The sequence below is a fragment of the Dipteris shenzhenensis genome, chromosome 26 (assembly GCF_047967505.1).
Source record: "Dipteris shenzhenensis isolate YYH24624 ecotype China chromosome 26, Dip_SZ_1.0, whole genome shotgun sequence".
Classification (NCBI taxonomy): Eukaryota; Viridiplantae; Streptophyta; class Polypodiopsida; order Gleicheniales; family Dipteridaceae; genus Dipteris; species Dipteris shenzhenensis.
Window position 1 is genome coordinate 4742214 of NC_141621.1, and position 19695 is coordinate 4761908.

Consider the following 19695-nt stretch of genomic DNA (forward strand, 5'->3'; position numbering starts at 1 on the left):
TATGACTATTATCGATATGCCAAGCATACCTAGTAAAAAAGTGACGTTGAAATTACCAAAACCATTTTGATCCTCAACTTGACAAGTTGTCACAAATACAAAATCTATAGCTTTGTTAAGAAATTGAAAAAAAATATTATAAAGCTCAAAAATAGATTGTGAAAAGCCATTGTTCATGTTGTTTTAAAAATTGACCACATTCTAATGAGAGCATAGCCTTTGAAAATTGTTCTACTATTAAAAAATGATTTAGTATAGGACATCCTATGATGAATCAAAGCATTTACAATCTCTTATTATACCTATCAAAGCATCGTTAAGTAGCTTTTACATTTTTTTAAAGGTACAACATATTGTTAAGTATTATTTATACGATACTTTTCCATTAGGGTTTCATTTAAATTGAAATCAAATACAATGTTATACTATGAGAAGAGGTTTGATTATTCCTTATATGGCCTCCCTATGGCAAATTCGAATGTGAATTATAAACACAAATGGAGAGGAGTAGTCATAGTCATGTAAAGAAGCATGGAGGTTCCTCAACATCTTTGTTTAGACACACCCGAGTCTAAAAATTATCAATTAAGTGTCTTTTGATCATGCAAAGCCTTAGGTGGCATAAAATAACATGCAAGACACATTAGGAGACAAACATAACAAATGCAAATGCAAATTCTATCAAAGAATATCTTCTGTAATTGCTCCTTTTTATGAATAAAAAGTAAAAATTTATCACTCATCGCTAACGTTGCTTGCTCACTTTCGAATATCCTAGGAGGAAGTGCACACGTACAACCTGCACTATTGGTTTCAAGAGCACCAAAAGTCATGTTGCTTTTACTTTGATTGAGGGATTTTCTTTGGAGTCGTCTTTGGCCTCCATTGTTGATCAATCCTTGTTTTGAATTTATTGCGGTTCATGTGCTATTGTTGTTGTTGATTCCGGTAGGGTGTAACCTTTCATAGGGCCTAGTAGCATATGTGTCAGTTCGATGAGCTCTTCTATGAAGTGTCTTGTAGCTCCACCCAACATGATGGCTGACGGTTGGGTCTTATTCATTCTAAATTATGGGTCGATCTGCGATACATTAGCAAGGAGGAAGATCCTTTGGTGGTGGAGGTAACGTCTGGGAAGGCCCCACGCCATTCAGGGTGATGAAAGCCATATCCATCCCCCATGCTTGGTGTATGTCAAAATGACAGTGCACAAACCAAACTCCTGCAAAACATCCATCGTGTTTGTGAGCCATATGCAAGAAATGATCAGTTGTTAGTCTTCGTTTTCCAGTAGATAGTTATTCAAACGCATGCCTGGATTGGTAGCACGAAATCGAACTGCAGCCCAGCCTCCGGCAGGAACAGAAATGGTGTTCCTTGACACAGGATTGACTAGATTGAAATTAGCAGGATCTGTGCTCGAATTGTAGTTTCCCATCCCGGTGCCCACAACGTAAAAGTTCTGCCCGTGAAGATGGATCGGATGTGACTCGAAGAATACGTTTGCGGAGTTTTGATAAACTATTTGGACGTTGGAGTTGAACGGAAGGACTTCCACGCGTGTACCCGCCAGACCAAACTTGTCGGTAGGATTCACACCAGTGTAGTTGTATTTGAAGAGAGGAACACTCGGAAAATCTGTCGTGTAGACGCCGCTAATATTAAAGTGGTATGCCTGAAACGACGCATCAAATTAGATGTTGCTTCATGTTCTTCTTACCGATTGAGATTATGTTATGTCATTATTGACCACACTTTTCCAAATTTGCGCTTAAGTCCATTCAAGAAGAGTATTACCTGAAGCAAGGAAATGTTTGGTGAGAGGAAGGTAATGTTGTTGATGGCCGTTCTGAGCTCGGCACCTGGGAAGGGGAATTGACACGTTACGTTCGCAGGGCAAGGCTGGAAGGCGTATCCCACAGTGTGGAGGAGATCCTTATCAATGGTTAAAGGCAGATCTTGATAGTTATTGCCTTTCCATCCTTGAAGAGTCTGGGTGAAATTAGCTTGGAAAGCAGTGTCATTATATACTGGAAAGCTGGGTAGAGTCAAGTTCGAAGAACGAGCGGTCCCGCTGTACTTCAGTTTAGCTGTTCCAGGTGTTGCAGGAAATGGAACGAATTGAGCATTTGGCGGAGAATAGATGGAAGCTGCTATATAGTATTCTCCCACTTCTTGGTTAGCCGTCAACAGAACGTTTGTAGTCTGGCCGGGAGCGAGAAGAATGACATCGGTGGTGTACTGCTCCGTATACGTGGCATCAACCTCTACCACAGTCAGACTGTGATTTGCTACTGAAAAGAACATATGGAAGTTCAGTGCAGCATTGATTATCCGCAGGAGAACAGTTTCTCCCTTCTTGACATGGTAGATGACTGTGTCTGCATCACAACGACAGAAGAGATCTACCATTAGCACCCAAAAAATTTGCAATATGGCTTTTCGTTTCTCCATAGTTTGGACTTCGTTCGTACTATTTAGGAGTACCGCAGATGTGAGCTGAGTTGCTCTTACCGTCTGTCGAGCAATTGTATAGATCGTTGTTTAGATCGCCAGGCTGCCCATTGATTGTGATGGCATTGGAGGCGTTATAGCCTGAATTTGGGGGGGTAAGTGCCTGCGCTATGACCTCCTCAACGTTTTCATTCCACCATTCACCTGAGGGGAGCAGAATCAAGCATATTATTTAATCAACTCTCCAACCTGTAATCCAGACGCGTATCTATATATGAGAGAAAGAGAGACCCAGAGAGAGAGATGGAGAGAGGGGGGGGGCGGGGGGGGGAGAGATTTCCGCGATCCATGTTTGGTTTTTTACCTATAAGAATAGGATGTGGCTCGTGGTCAGGCTCGGGGAATGGATACGCCTTGTTGGGCTTTTTGCGTATGATGAAAGCTCCATAGACAGTGGCTCTCAACCAGCTGAAATGTGCGTGCCAGAGCAGAGTGCCCTCTTGGCCAACAACTCGAAACCTATGGACGTAAGAATGGTTTTTTTGAATCGGACATTGGGTAATGTAGGCTGGCCCATCGGCCCAGCCGGAGAGCAGCTGACGGACTCCATGCCTGAAAGGGTGATTTCAAAAATAATGTCAAACGAGGGTACGAGATCGAGTGCCTGGCAGAAAAAAATGACAAACTGCAGTGTGAGCCTCTAATTGTGCGGACGTCGGTTGATCCATGCTTACCAGTGAATGGTTACGTTGGACGATACAAGGTTCGTAACCTTTACAGTTACCCTATCTCCTTCCGTCACGTAATTTGTTGGACCGGGGAACTGCCCGTTGACAGACACAACAGACTTTGTGTGGCAAAGGCGAGTTACGTTGGTGTATTGTATCTGCAAGCGACAAAATGACGATCATAAGATACAAAGTGGAAGTAGGAACGCAGGACCTAAGATCAGTGCGGAGTTCCGAACTGACCTCAAAGTTGAAATGGCGATCCTTGGCTGAGGCTACATGACAGAGTGTGATTGCGACGCCCAAGAAAACGAGGATTTCCAAGAACCTGAAGTGACCTCGGGCTAGCATCGTGAGTGGTACTGGAGATTTAAGACCCAACTATTGAGGGAGAGATTGGATTGCGTCAGTGGGGTTGTGCTGAGAATCCGAGAAGCAGGATGTAGGGTGTAGATAGTGATATGGAAGGGGAAGAGAACTAGCTAGTACAGTGTATTTGGAAGGGCAAGCCTGCAACGAGCGAGTACTGATGTGATACTAGCAAGGCGATGGAGGGGAGTCGATGAGGAAGCTAACCGAGTGTCGAGTGCTGTTATATAGCAGCAGCGAGACTCGGAGGTGAATAGTGTGCACGTAGATAGATGGTAGTCAACTGTAATAATCAATTGGTTGGCGAATACGTCCAGAAAATAGCGCAAAGGTTCCATTCAATTACGATCAACGAAATGGATTGTGATGGGGGGATCGTGGTGAAAGCGAGAGTGTCTACAGTGCTGGGCTCAAATTTTCAATCGTCAATCACAAGTGTGCATGTTACTCAAAGCCTTTGCGCGTGCGCATGTCATCTGCAGGGGACCGCGTTGGGTTGAATGGGTTTTCCATTGCTTGCATGCGACCAGTTCGACGGTTCTTCGGCCATTGCTGGCTGGCTTCCTCTTGAATATCCATTTTGCGACCAGTTCTTCCGCTGCATGTTGAGTTTACACCTCACAAAATCGATCCTCCCATGCAGATTGATAAGCGTTGACCTCTCTCTCTTCAATCCATTCCTTGATTGCCCCTGAGTTTTAAAAACTACATGTACCCTTTTTTTGGATGAAATAGGAAGCTCTAGCAAGGTCCAAACGATCGAAGCCTACAATTGCATCGAGAACCTTAATAGCGTCCGTCACGTTTCTACACAAACGGCTAGAGAATGGACTCGAATGGATTAAATTGAAGCATTGGGATTGGAAAAATTCGTGTCCAACAGTGTCTTGATGGTGAGAAATCGGAACAACTCCTGATCTACTAGTGAGACCAACGCTGGACTTGATACCAGAAGCATTTCAAGATGCCTAACACATGATCGATCTATCATAATTATGTCCCTAGAGACACCACGCCCACAGTGTTAGAATGGCAAGGAGCAACGTTGAGCACCTAAGGGTTCTGGCAAGGCCGAGAGGAGAGAAATCACCGATTTAAAATGCAATCATACAAAATCCACAGTGGAACATTCAAATCGTCAATTCAATGCAACAAACCTACAAAAAGAAAACCTCTTAGAAAACACCAAACTAGAGATATTCTCATCACTAAAGGAGGAGGAAACGTTGCTGCCAACAAAGACCACATGGGCACCAACCAATGACAATATTTCAAGAAACTAAAAAATACCAACAACAAATTGCACAAAATCCAAATTCCAATTTTGTTTCTCCAAAACAAACATCTCATGATGCTAATCAATTATTTAAGTATTAGGATTTGAAAAAAAAAAGTATTCTTTGCACATTTCATATGCTCTCTTGCATCGACATCAATAAGTGTTGACATCTATTCCTCTAGACATTCATTCAAAAACCTCATTCCATGAATGCAAATGATTAGTTACTTAAGTGTTAGTATTTTTCTTTGCACATGTCATAAACACTCTCTTAGATCCTAGTTATAACATTTGTGTTGACTCCCACAGATCTTGTTTTAAGGGCCAATCAATACCATTCAGAAATAGCATGGATTTGCACCTTTTTATTCAAAGTGCATTGAGAAATACTATGGATTTCGATTTTACTACCCATTCCTCGTGCATATCATCAAGATAATAAGTCGTCATCATGCTTGGTGACATAAAGAGTTCTCTTTATAGGATTGTTATAATCACCAAGCCTGATAAGATGAGTATGAATCTGGGCATGCCATGCTCAAACCTTATTGCACAGGCAACATGTACCTTAGTTTTACATCCTTTGAATTCAAAACTAGGAGGTTGAGTGACATACACCTCCTCTTCCAGGTCTCAATGAAGGAAATCAATTTGGATACATAGTTGATGCAATTGCCAATGATGATGGACTACAATAGCAATGACACACTTGATGGTAATAGTGCATGAAGTAGGTGCAAATGTTTCCTCATAATCAATGCATTGCATATAACCTTCTGCAACAATAGGTCAGCAGGGTTTGTTGCAGTTAGCATTGCCATCAACCTTTCTTTTAAATTATACACCTCTAATTTGGTGATTAGAGCATGCTTGCCTATAGGGAAATCATGTAACTGCTAGGCTTTATTGTGATAATTGAGCCTAACTTTGATTTTCATAATTGCCATTCAATCCTTGCTATCAAAGGCATCCTTGTGGCACAGTTGGTTGTCTTCAGCCATCACTGCTTGATTTGTGGTAGCCTGATCAATGTGAGGGAATAAAGGCCAAAATTAGAACCTTTTTGGGACTGTAAATCACATGCTTCGCAGCCTCCATGGGTAGATCAAAGTTTGAAGCAGACTTAAACAAGGAGCTTCATAGGATTATGGTGATGCAAAATTTTATCTTCTCTATTGCCATAATGGAATTTGCCATGTAAAAGTCACCACCCAAATAGCATGCAATTTCTTTTTGGTGTCTTTGTGAATACTCATTCTCTGTTGGCCTAAAATTTCAATGATTTGTTTTGTGAAATGTGATGTCTAGTTGGGATAAGTAGAATGATTGTCGATTGCTTTTGCTTTGAACTTGCATGCTAGTGTATTTGTGAAGCATGAGAAATAGGCAAGCATGCATTTTAGGGCCCAAGCTTCTTGTCCTCTCTCCTCGGCTTTGGTATGAAATGCCCTCTGTCCTTGGTTTAGGTATGAAATGCGAAACTATTGTCTTGTAGTGTAGGGGTTTTTAAATTCCATTATAATTGTAGGAAATCTGTGATTTCATGGTCATCCTCATGGGGTGACAAATTAATGTTTGAGGAGGGTGTTTGACTCACTCCTCTTTCGTTCACATCCGAGCCTTGTGATTGGACCATGTAAGGCATGCATGGTGATTGGTGGATTGCATGAAAAGCTATGTGGAGGATGGCGACCCCTCTAGAACTGAAGTTGCATGGCAGTTGAAGCACAACAACACAAAGCAACTATAGATATGCTTAGTAGACGCGCAAAATAGCGGGCGCGTCTATAGGCATTGCTTGAGTAGAGGAATTACGCGCACGTCTAACAACTCGTCTATTTGCGCGTTTGAATAGTGCATCTATTTGCGCATTTAAACTGAGAAAATACGGGCCCGTCTAACATTGTGTTTATCAGCGCGTCTATTTGCGCATGTATTAACACGTCTATTTGCGTGTCTAAACTAAGAAAATATTGGCCCATCTAGAATAGCGTTTATCAGCGCGTCTATTTGCGCGTGTATTAGCACGTTTATTTGCATATTTACATTGGGAATCAGACACGTATTTAGATGCATATATAGATGCAAACCAGAGAATACAGAAAGTGAGATTTTGGTGTACATCATTGCTTTCCAAACATTGCCCATGATTACCAAAGCACATAATTTTAACAAAAACATCAATGCTTTTTTACAAGCCCACATATACAAGAATTAAGTGAGGTGAGGAGAATGAGAGAATATGTAAAATAGTTTTGCCAATATCAATGATGGGCTACAGTTCAATCTCATCTCAATGAGATCAACCCTTGCCAAACTATCTACTTCAAAATCCAAACAAGTGTTTAGATCTACAAATACATTCAACCCATTACTACTTGTGCTACTCATGTGCTCATCAAAATCAGCATCACCAATGGTAGGCTCGTCCTCATGGGTAATGGCCTCAATATTTGTATCTCCTATCTCATGATCATCCTCCTCTCTCGTATTATGGTCATCATCATGTCCATGGCCATGATCATCCTCCATATGCTCCATATTAGTAAATGTACTATACATCACTTTGGAACGTGGCATAATAGGTATGACATGCCATCATCGAGTATTATCCACCATTGGTTGATAGACAACCTAATTCAAACACAAATACAATCATGTTATTTTTCTTGCATCAAATATTTAAAAGCGAGTATTTTTATATGTGTGCACAGTAATTGTTCACATTGTTGCGGTAGTACTAGTGTGTCCTTCCTACTTTGCCAAAACTTTATGGAGTCAATAGTTACAAAGCCACTTGCATGGCGTTTGATTGTTGCATTAGGGCCTCTTTCCACCATGTCCTTAAACCACTTTACATACAAAACATACACAAAGAAGCATCGAAAGTCAAGCATAATAATATCTTGGATTATGCCACAATAATCATCCATGGCTCCATTGGCTCCCTCAAAGCTAGCAATGATGCCACAATCTTGTGTGTTTCTCTTATCATCAATCCGTTGTGTTCAAAAATGCTTGCCCTCACACCATATAGCATTGAACATAGTGCACTACACCAAGAAAAAATCAATTAAATAAGCAATCTAAATTATTGAAAGCTCCTAACTTATGCATAACATTCTATATACCGACCTTGCTCATGCATCCCCTAGCATACTCCCATTCTTCCATTGTGATATGCATCCCCTCGTCTTTCTCTGCTTTCTCCATTTCATCAAGTAGCCAATCCACATGAATATCCTTTGAAAGTGCTCTTAGATACTGAGGGTATGGCACACGAGATCCATGGTGTGTATGAAAGAGGACCCTTTCTTCTTGTCTTCTTGCCTTTGCATCCTCGTATCTTGTTACCCATCTTTTCATCACATCACTATTAAGCACGCAAAAGAGGTTGATACTATTATGCAACTCCGTGTCTATTACTTTGTTGTGTCCTTTCCCTTGAGGCACAATAGAGGTCATCCTTAGGTCTTCATCATCTCTCCATAGTCGTGGGAGAGAGCTATCCACGTCAACAAGAAACTCAGGAATATATACAAGTGACTCTTTTACCAACCAACCCTCAGCCATGCTACCTTCAGGTCTTGCATTTTGTCTCACGAAGCCCTTCAAGGTCTTCATGAAGCACTCGAGGAAGAACAACCATCGTGCATGTATAGTACCACATATAGCAATCTCATCCACCAAATGCACTATAAGATGTAGTTGGCTTATGAGAATAGAATGTGGAAATGTCTCCTCCACTAAACAAACCACCTCCACTGACATAACTCGAGCATTATCAAGCGTGGTGGGATCTATTTCCTTTGAGCTCACATACCTAGAAATGAAAAAGTACAGCATATTAGCAATATGCATTCAAACTTGCATGGAGCATTGATACGCATCATATTTTGTATCATGTAAAGTACCTCACAAGCTCGCCCATCTTGTAAATACAATCTTTCATGTCCTTCGATGCACTACGTGAAATGCTAGTAGGTAGTATGAACTGAACCCACGAGGAGGTGGTTGATTAGTTGCTTATAATTATTCACTCACAAATTTGAAAGGAAAAAGATATTATGCACATAAAATACTTACTTGGAGCATCTTGTGCCAATCATGAGATTTCAAGCCATATAATTGCCCTACACCTCTTTTCTTGCTCTTTGTAAAGGCTCCCTTCAAACACCTCATGCATCCAGTGGGAGTACGAATTGTAGTAATAGTGTGCTTCACCGTCGCCATCTCTAGCTTTGATAACATCCACGGTGCATGAGGTAAAAAAACACGCCCATTTGGTCTCTCTTGTGGCCAAGCTTCATGCATCCTCCCTGTGCTACGTAGATCCTCCCTTATGTCTGCGGAATCTCATGTCCCATTCAAATGCTCCCAAATGGTAGATGCCACATTCTTGAAGATATGCATGGGATCAAGTAGGTGATTGATCTTGAGGTGGGACCAATATAGTAAACGATAAAAGATGGAGTCTCTAAACAAAATAAACTATTAGCGGCTAATCTTTATTTCCAGCCAATATAGCACACAATAGTTACAAACCCTTACTGGCTCATGCCAAGTGGTGGAGGAGTCATGGAACTGTCCCAAATTCTCATCCAATCTCTCGTGGTGAGTGATTGTGGGAGGACTTCATTCCAAGGGGCAACATATCTAGGATGATCAGGTGGGAGAAATCGATGGTGATTCTCATAGATGACCTTATTCAATGCATCTGCCCGTGAGGCAACTAGCGAAGGACCACAAACAGGACATGCATGGTAACCCGATGTAGTGAGACCTGAACAATAGATGCAATTAAGAGTTGAAGGTGGGTTTAGGGTGCCACATCCTTTTCCTATTCATAATTAGAAGTGCAATGCTTACCTGAACACTCGCCATAGCCTGGGAAGTCATGCATCGTCCACATCAAGACTACTTTGCAATTGAAGTCTCGTGACGAGGGAGGCCTACTTACATCATGCACCTCGATACCACTCCAAAGTATCTCTAGCTCATCAATCAAAGGCTCCAAATAAACATCAGGGTTTTTGACTTTATGTTTTCCTGGAATTAGAAGGGACAGCATAACATGTCCTTTCTTAATAGCCATAGAGGGTGGAAGATTATAATTCACCAATATCACTGGCCATACATTGTAAGATGTGCTTTTGAGACCAAATGGGTTCACACCGTCCATACCCAATCCAAGTCTCAAGCTCCTAGGTTCTTCCTTGAAGCTTAGCCATGTGTCTTCAATATGCTTCCACACAGGAGAGTCCACAGGAGTTCTCCACTTGCCATCGGTTGATCGATGGGAGGAATGCCATGACATAAGCTTTGCAATAGATTTGCACTTGAACATATGTTGGATGCGAGGGATTATGGGAAAATGCCACAGAACCTTACAAGGCACGTCCAAAGTTTTGAGATCTGCTCTATATCTTGCCTCTCCACAAGTAGGACACTCTCTTGCATCCTTATGTAGTCCACGAAACAAAACGCAATCATTGACACATGCATGGATGTGCTTGTAATCTAATCCTCTAAGAGAGGTCACATGTTGCCTTGCCATATCTCTTGAGGTCGGTAATTTATTCTCCCTTGGAAGGATTTTACACAATAGCTTGCACGTGAAGACCATAAATGAGGAAAAGCATTTGAGTAATTGACCCACTAGCATAATTCACCATGTTTGCAAAATAGACTTTAAAGCTTACTTGAGTAATGCATTCAAACTTGCATTGCTCCATCCATAGATGGTTTGCAAGTTTAGTAACTTAAGGGAGGCACGTAGAATAGAGAATGTGCACCCCTCAAACAGTGGAGTCAATGCTACAGTAAAAAAATCATCCTGCTCCATGCTATCATCCCTTCCTTGATGGACATATAAATCCTGCACCATATCATCAAACACCTCCTCCTCCATGGCTTCATGAGGTAATGGCGGAGGGGCACTATCACCATCACTCCATGCATCCGTAACGGTCCCTCCTGAAGATCCCACCTCATATCGCCGATGCTTCGCCTCCTCACGGTGAGCATAGGGCAACATATGCGAGTGTGGCACTGCATCCTGTTTCAAATTAAAATGGGATCATAACTCAAACATATGAACACCCATAGGTATCTCAATCAACCTTAACTTACAAGCCCTTACCCAGTTTATGGTCACATCCCATTCTCCATACTTTGAGATGTGATTGAGTGTAATCCTGCGTGCACGATACATGTTTTCTCGACATCGATCACACATACATTTGATTTTTTGCTCCAACCACATTTCACGATGGTGGATACGGAGGGATTCATCCTCACTGGAGCTACTTATTGAAGATGAAGACATCCTATAAACAAACAACCCAACAAAATTTGCTCTTCTTCAAATGTTTAATTTTAAACTCTGTGGCACGTCTAAAGGCGCATCTAAAAGCGTGTCTGTTTATTCTATGGTGCGCATCTAAAAGCGCATCTAAAACCGCGTCTACTCTGTGTATTTAGACGTGCCTAGCGGCTTTTAAACCTGCTTTTAGCATGCTCGCTTCGCTTTTCTTCACATTACTTATACTTTGCATGGCTTGCTTGCTTCCTTATTAGCAGATCCATAGTTTCGACGCTTAAGAGGAAGGCACCCACACTTACTTTGAAGCTTACACTTAAGAGGAAGGCACCCACACTTACTTCCAAGCTTAAAGGAGAGGAGGGCAAACAAGGAGAAGAAGCAACTTTGAAAAAGGAGAAGAACCTTCCATACCTCTATCCAAGGTAAGTCTTTTTGCAGTTGATCTTTTTTGGAAGTTTGCTCTCTTTGGATTTGTACTTTCTCGTATCCAAAAAACGCATGATCTGGGTATCAGTGTCACGTTTGTGTATCGGGTGCACTGTCCTTTTCTACTTTTTAGAAAAGTCCGTCTGTCAGAGCGTCTATAGGCGCATCTCAGAGCGCATCTAAAACTGCGTCTACAGGCATGTCTAAACGTACATCTAGTCTATTTACAGACACAGACAGCCACATCTATAGACGCGCTGTTATACGTGAAAATAGACGCGCTAATCAGACGTGTCTATAGATGCGCTCCAACAGTAATCCTTCCCCTTTTTTCTCATTTCATCAGTAATAGATTTTTTTTCTTTTTTCCAGTTCATCATGTGGCCAGGAAGCGCTTTCAACTCACCTGATTCTCGAGAGTCTATTTTTAGGGACTTATATAACCTTTTAGGGCACCCTCCTGGTCCTACAGAGTTATACGAGTATATGACGGGTACTCTAAATACCCCCTAGGAGTCGGCACTACAGACTCCAAACCACCTCACACCAGCTGAGATCACCCCAACGGAGTCAGCACAGCCCAGCTGGCTACATAGTCGAGGCCCATCTCCCATGCTGTCTTATGCCCCTTCCCCCATGCCGTCTTATGCTCCTTCTACCATGCTGTCTTATGCCCGTTCCCCCATGCCGTCAGGAGGTCCTTCTATCTCGTAGAGCCATCGATGTACTCCTGTGCAATCGAGACTCGGTTCTCCAGCTACGAGTGGTCAGTATAGTCCCGTGCAGTCTCCAGCTACGAGTGGCCAGTGTACGAGCTCGACATGACACAATAGGAGGCATAGTAGTAGGGAGAGCGGTGGGGGATGCATGGCACAGTGCTTTGGGAGGGGTGGCAGTGGGGACGATGATGATTCAGATGATTTAGACATGCCTCTGGGTGATGGTACGATATTCTATGACATCACTCAGATAGGAGGCATCTTGATGGATGCACGGGGGAAGGACATCGTGGCCTTCATGCACTCTGTAATTGCTAACAATTACAGAGATTTCTTTATCCACTTCAAAGACCAGCCAAAGAGGTTAGCTGATGAGACCCTCGCTGCTGTTCGCTCTAGGTATCCTAACCCCCCCAATCGCCAGTTCATAGATAAATGGGCCAAGTCAAAGATTGTTACGATACTTGGCAATAAAAAATCTTCACTTAAGAGGCAAGCACTAGCAGAGCTTGCCAGGCTCAAGGGAGGTCAACCACCAAGGGGCCCGCCCCACACCGACACTCATAAGCATGAGTGGAAGAAAGCAATGAAGTTCGAAACTCAAAATGGGCATGAAAATAAATTCCATAAATGACTATTGATAGAACTTTTAAAAAATAATCTAAAAAATATGAAGTGTCACAATCGCCCCCTCTTTGAAAAACTCTATCCTTAGAGTTTAAAAGAAGGAAACTTGGCAAGAAGTGAATCTAAATCTACCCAAGTAGCATCCTCTACATGATATACATCCCATTTTACCAAAACTTCTACTATTGTTCCATTTCTAAGTTGCTTCGTTTGTCTATCCAAAACAAGTTGAGGTTTAACTCATTTGAAAGTTTTTGGTTGCATTGCCTATGTTCATGTGCGAGATCCAAGTTGGATCCAAAAGCTGAGATGTGCATCTTTATTGGTTATTCTCTGTAGCAGAAAGGGTATAGATGCTATAACCCTTCTACTCATAAGTTTACAATGAGTAGAGATGTTGTTTTTTATGAGATGAGCAGCTGGTATGAACCAGTAAATGTGATTGATGATGTAGATGCACAAAATGGTAATGCTGTAGTGAATTCACAGTAGCAATCACAAAATATTAGTGGACTTGTAGTGTCCTCTAGTAGTGGTTCACATACTTTGCCATGGACAGGCAGGTTGAGATCAGGAGGATCTCCTCAAAGCAATGCAGATAGTGGTATGCAAGTATCACGATAAGGAAAAGAGAAAGTAGATCAGCCCACGGTTGATGTGAGTGCAGGTCACTCTTATATGGATGGTGAATCCAATGGCTCAAAATAGAGCCTTGATGATGAGTTGGGTATTCTGTCTATTGTCATGCCTGGAGTAAGGAAGACAAGGGATGTTTTGAGAGCACTTGGTAGTGAGCCTATTTTGCATAGGTTTATTAGAGCTAGGTATTATGTGGATAGGCTGAAATATGATGGATTTACAACCATTCACTATGCCTATATGGTCAAAGTGATACATGAACCAGAACCCACTTCTTTTGAGCAAGCCATGGGAAAGAAAAAGGGGAGAAAGCCATGGATGAAGAAATGGATGCCTTGGATGAAAATGCTACATGGTAATTGGTGCCTTTTCCTACAGACAAGAATGCAATTGGCTACAAGTGGGTTTATAAGGTGAAGCACAATGTAGATGGTTCTGTGAATAGATACAAGGCAAGATTAATTGTTAAGGGGTATGCATAGACATATGGCATTGATTATGAAGAAACATTCAATTCGGTTGCAAGGATGGCAAACGTGGGAGCATTCATTGCTATGGCTACATCAAAGGAATGGTCTTTACATCAGATGGATGTAAAGAATGCTTTCTTGCATGGTGATTTGCAAGAAGAGGTCTATATGGCACTAGGTTATGTTCATGGATGCTTTAATCGAAGCTATACTTTTATATTAATTTAAAAATTTGGCGAAAGTTTATTAAGCATATTTTTTTACTTTCACGATATTGACAAAACATAGTATGATTTTATTTATTTTCTTCTGAATTTCTAAGTAAATTTTATAAATCCTGGTCAAATATTTAAAATTTTTGCATAAAAGTTTCAAATCTTGGCGAATGTTTCAGAACTTTAATTTTATTAGGGCATATAAACTTTAAATGCCAATATAAAACTTTCACTTCTTAACGAAACTAACGTGAAAATATCACCCATGGTTATGTTCATGTTGCTCATCCTGAGTTTGTTTGCAAGTTGAAGAAAGCCTTGTATGGCTTGAAGCAAGCACCCAGAGCATGGTCTGCCAAGATAGGACAGTATCTTGTCACTATTGGCTTTCAGATTTCCAAGGCAAATTTCTCACTTTACGTGAGAAAAACAGAGAAAGGCATTATGCTGCTTGTCATTTATGTTGATGATTTGATCATCACAGTTAATAGTGATGAAGATATCATTCATAACACTTATTTCATTAATTTTGGACTTGTCAATGTACAAATTCATTTTTACATATACTTTTGGACTAGTTTCAGATAAAATTTAAGAAAAACCCAATCTTTAAAGCACATATAAAAACATAAAAACAAACATTTTTTTATATATTTTTTAAGGATATGAAACTAAAATTATAAAATTTAACACAGCCTAGATAAGTTACATGAAGAAACAGCAGTTGTAAACTCTCTTAATATTTAATGGTGTTAATAAACACCTTCAAAAGTTACATAGATAAGTTACATGAAAAAATAAGATTCAAGAGTTGTAAACTCTCTTAATATTTAATGGTGTTAATAAACACCTTCAAAAGTTATAGTATTAAAGAAACTCTCACCACATTTATAAAGGTGTTGACAAACACCAAAAGTTACAATAAGCCTGAGATAAGTTACACAAAAAAATAAGATTCAGTAATTGTAAACTCTCTTAATATTTATAATAGTGTTTAGGAAACAATTTCAAAAGTTACAAGTGGAAGTAGCAAACTCTCACAATATTTATAAAGGTGTTGAAAAACACCAAAGTTACAATAAGCCTCTCACTAGAAGGCGAATCTATTTTCAAGACTCTAGCCTAAATTCAACCCATTCAAGAGCTGAGCTCATCTCATCCTCATTGATGTAGTTAAAATTATAGAAGAGAAGTAAGGATTGATGAATTTTCTATTTTCAAGACTCTAGCCTAAATTCAACCCATTCAAGGATTGATGAATTTTCTCCTGCATAACACTTTGTTTATTCCGAATGGCTTGCACAACCTGGGGTGGAAATCTTCCATTAGGAGCCACACATGAAGATATCTCACTTTGAAAGTCTATCAACTCTCTTCTATATGACTGCAATTTATCTATTTTAGTAATAGCCATACTTATTTTTCTTTTCTCTTCCTTCTCTAAGCCCTTCTGACAAGCAAAGTCATCCTTCTCATACTAGGTTAATGGAGCTAGATTTCTCTTTCTCTCCTCTCTCTTTCCCTAGTTCTCAGCAATCCATACTTTGATGCAGCTAATGGCTTACTCGACAGAATTGATTACCTTAAAAAGATCCATAAAAACGAGAGGAGGAAGGTAATGAGAGTGAGGAAGGTAACTAGAGGAGGTAAGGCAAGATGAAAGGAGTATGCTTCACAAGAGGAGGTAAGGCTACGGGCAAGATGGAAGGAGCAAGCTTGAGGAGAGGAGTAAGGTAAGAAGAGCAAAGTGGAAGAAGTGTTTGCTGCGGTTGAGATATAGAAGACAACTACCTGAGAATGGCTAGGATAACATTGTCATTAACCTCTTTTAAAGGATTGGAGAGGATTGAAACCTCCTCTCTACCAAAGCTCAAATACTGAGGTTCTCATTTCAAAACGACCCTAACTTAAAATGAGCTGTCCATTTTATCCAATGTAGCTAAATTTACAGAATGGGTCTCTATCATAGCTTGTATTCTATGTTTGCGGTCATTTTGCTTTTCCATGGTGTCTTCAAAGCTCTTCTTCTCATGGGATTCTTCAACCAAATTTAGAGGTGGTTGCATTGCTGAAGTAGAAGGGAGTGCCTGCATATTGACTTCATCCATTTCTTCTCCCTCTATTGCCTATAAACAAATATGGAGACTAGATTCATTATCTTTAAATTTAAATCTTATTCCGTTTTGGTGGGGGAAGTTTTTTGCAGGCACTCAGGAAAGTTACCACAGAATTTGCATTGTATGCCTATGTGCAGAGATATTGGGAGTGACAGAATCATTCTTATTGCCTGTTGATGCATAATCGTCACTAGGAAGTGACTGTGTGGTCAAATACCACTTTTGTCAATTTTGCTGATTTGCCCTTGTGAGGCAAAAGTTGTGTTTTTTGTAGTGACACAATATTTTTGGAGTATTATGTAATGGCGTCTGATGATCTTTCACAGATTATCACTGAAAAGCCTGACAAGAACAAGTTCCAAGCATGGAAGTTTAGAATGATGAATTCCTTAAGGGAAAAGGCTATTGGGAGTTCATTACTGGAGCTAAACAAGAGCCAATTATTGTAAGAAAACAATACAACATTTGTGCTCAATAGATAATAGGATCTCGTACGCAAGAGAGAAAACAGATAGTATGGAGAATCAAAAATTTGATTACTGTAAAACTGATACAATAGATGGCGCTGCCTCCCAGCTGTGCGCTCCTATAAAAGAAGCTTCGATGGCGAGCTGGAAACAGTAGAAGACAGAGGCTGGATGCTAAGGAATCAGGGTTGTTGTAGCTAGTGATGAAATGGGCTTCATGGGCTTGCTCTTATATAGCCACCACAAGTAGTTGGTTAGATCCAATTGGGTGACCGACCCAGTCTGCCCAAAATGGTCGACGGTCTCAAAATAGGCCACCGACCACATGATAGAGCCAGTGCACAAAATAGAGCAACTGACCTATGGTCGCCGTTCGGCCCAAAGCCATTCGGGATCATCTGGGGCTCCAAATAGGCCCCGCAACCCAAGAGTGGGCTGCCTCGAGAAATGCTCCGTCTGCCCTCAGTGTGGTCAGTCATGGGATGCCTTCTTACACTTGCATGTAGCCTAGTTGGCAGTGTGCCAACTCTATCTGAAGCTGTCTAGCCATCAGGCCACACATGGCCCCCATCTGGTGTCCAAACCGGGACCTACCGGATAACTGAGCTATTCAAATGCCTTCTCCTCATATGGGGGGCTTAAAGTAGAGTTAGTCGCATAGTTACACGAGTGGAGCATTGATATCTAACACCCCCTCTCAATGTCCACCGGCAAGTGAACTTACTTTTTTGGCCCAATGCCAAGTCGATGAAGATGCCTCCCTAGCAAGTCTCTTCCAAGAGCCTTCGTGAAGATGTCCGCAGCATTCTCTGTAGTCGGATAGTACACCAAGTCGACCTCTCCATCCATGATGAGCTCGTGTACAAAGTTATATTGAATCTCAATGTGTTTTGTGCGAGCGTGGAACACCGAGTTCTTTGCAATCACCATGCAACTATGATTGTCACATGATAACCTATGTAGGCTTGTTGTGCACTGCACCCATATCCCCTAAAATCCTCCTCAATCACACTGCTTTGCAAGAAGCAAAGCATGCTGATTTGTACTCAGCCTTTCTAGAAGAAAGAGCAACTATGGGTTGCTTCTTGTTGACCCATGACACAGCTCCAGATCTAAGTGAGAAACAGTAACCTGTCACTGATCTCCTGCTATCCACATCTCCTGCCCAATCCGAGTCATAGAATCTGGTCAAGATATTGCCCTTGATATAGGAGATGCCATAATCAAGTGTGCCTTTGATGTATTTCAGCACCTGCATCCCTGCCCTCCAATGGTTCTCCCGGGGCTTATTGGAAAACCTGCTTAGTACACCAATCACAAAGCTGATGTCCGACCGCATGTTGCACGAGTAAATCAAGCTACCCACAAGCCTTTTGTACTTCGCTTCGTCCACCAGTGGTGATGAATCCTCATTTGAGGGCTTCACATCAACCTCCATAGGGGTACCAACTGTCTTGCACTCAGTCATGCCAAATGCCTTCAGTATCTCTCCAACATACTTTAGCTGTGAAATGAAGATATGTTTCGGCTCTTGCCAAACTTCAATCCCCAAACAGAAATGCATCAGTCCAAGGTCTATCATTTCAAAATCTCTTCCTAGCAAATGCTTTGTTTGCGAGATCTTCTCTTCATGGTCCCCTGTTATGACAAGGTCATCCACATAAAGGACCACGATCATGCACGAGCCTCCTTCTATGAAGATATACAAATTTGCATCAGATGTGCTCCTCCTAAACCCGTTTTGCAGAAAGTAGGCATCAACTCGCTGGTACCACACTCGTGGGGCCTGTTTCAGCCCGTAAAGTACCTTCTTTAATTTATAGACTTTACCTTCTGAACTGGGGATCTCAAATCTTGGTGGTTGTTCCACGTATACCTCCTCCTTGAGATCTCCATTCAGAAAGGTGGACTTTACATCCATCTGCAACACAGGCCAACTTCCCTGGGCAGCTAAAGCCAAAACACTGTGAATTGTGGTTAGTCGAGCTGTGGGGGCAAAAGTATCCTGATAATCAAAACCATGTACCTGTGCGAATCCTTTTGCCACGAGCCGAGCCTTATACTTATCCAACGTACTGTCGGACTTGTACTTGGTCTTGTACAACCACTTAGTGCCGATTACCTTGTGTTTTGGTGGTCGATCCACAAGGTCCCAAGTGTTGTTCTTCATTATGGAGCCATACTCTGACTGTATGGCCTCCATCCACCTATCATCACCCTGTGCCTCTTCAAGACACTTGGGTTCATCAGTAGGGATCACCTCTGCCATCAACACGTAGTTGATCAAGTGTTCCTGCACCCTTCTTTGCTCCTCTAATCTCTTAGACCGGCGATGTTCGGATGGTTCCTCCTCAATTGCTGGAGGTTCTCTACCATCCAAAAGCTGCTTTATCCACTTCAAAAATGGCCATTGCCATTGTGGTTCTACAGGTTCTTCTTCCTCTTCTTTGTCTTGAATCCTCCCAAGCATTGTTGGGGGAGTTCAGTCTGCTGTTGGTGGTGGTACTGGATGGATATCCTGGTCCTGGTTGTCTGGGAAGGAAGCATCCTCCTCTAATTGATGTGGCTATTCTGAGAAGACCACATCGCAACTAACAATTACCTTCTTGGTAACAAGGTTATAGAGATGGTAACCCTTTGCCTCTTCATTGTAGCCCAAGAAAATACACTTATGGCTCTTCGGTTCCCATTTGGTCCTCTTAGCATCAGGGACATGCCCAAAACAGTCACATCCAAAAACTCTAAAATGTGCAGCTAAAGGTATCTTACCAGAAAAGACCTGCAGTGGAGTCATCCCATTCACAACCTTCGTGTAGCTATGATTCAGAATGTAAACTGCAGTGTTACATGCTTCAGCCCA

The 19695-nt window shown here is 41.5% G+C and overlaps 1 protein-coding gene across 1 annotated transcript; it reads right to left on the bottom strand.

The window, feature by feature from the left end:
• Window positions 1–1091: 1091 nt before the first annotated feature.
• LOC147884566 (laccase-22-like) lies at window positions 1092–3533 on the bottom strand. Its single transcript, XM_087398011.1, has 7 exons — window positions 3426–3533; window positions 3189–3340; window positions 2819–3066; window positions 2515–2658; window positions 1798–2381; window positions 1315–1675; window positions 1092–1222 (listed from the first exon to the last, which is right to left on the bottom strand). The coding sequence occupies exons 1-7, from the start codon at window positions 3531–3533 to the stop codon at window positions 1092–1094; spliced, it is 1728 nt and encodes a 575-aa protein (XP_087254137.1).
• Window positions 3534–19695: the final 16162 nt, after the last annotated feature.

Coding starts and splice junctions, on each gene's coding strand:
- LOC147884566 (XM_087398011.1), bottom strand. CDS start 3,533: ATGCTAGCCCGAGGTCACTTCAGGTTCTTGGAAATCCTCGTTTTCTTG. Junction 2,382..2,514: donor ATACAATTGCTCGACAGACG/GTAAGAGCAACT, acceptor GTTGTGATGCAG/ACACAGTCATCTACCATGTC. Junction 1,676..1,797: donor CAAACATTTCCTTGCTTCAG/GTAATACTCTTC, acceptor GCGTCGTTTCAG/GCATACCACTTTAATATTAG.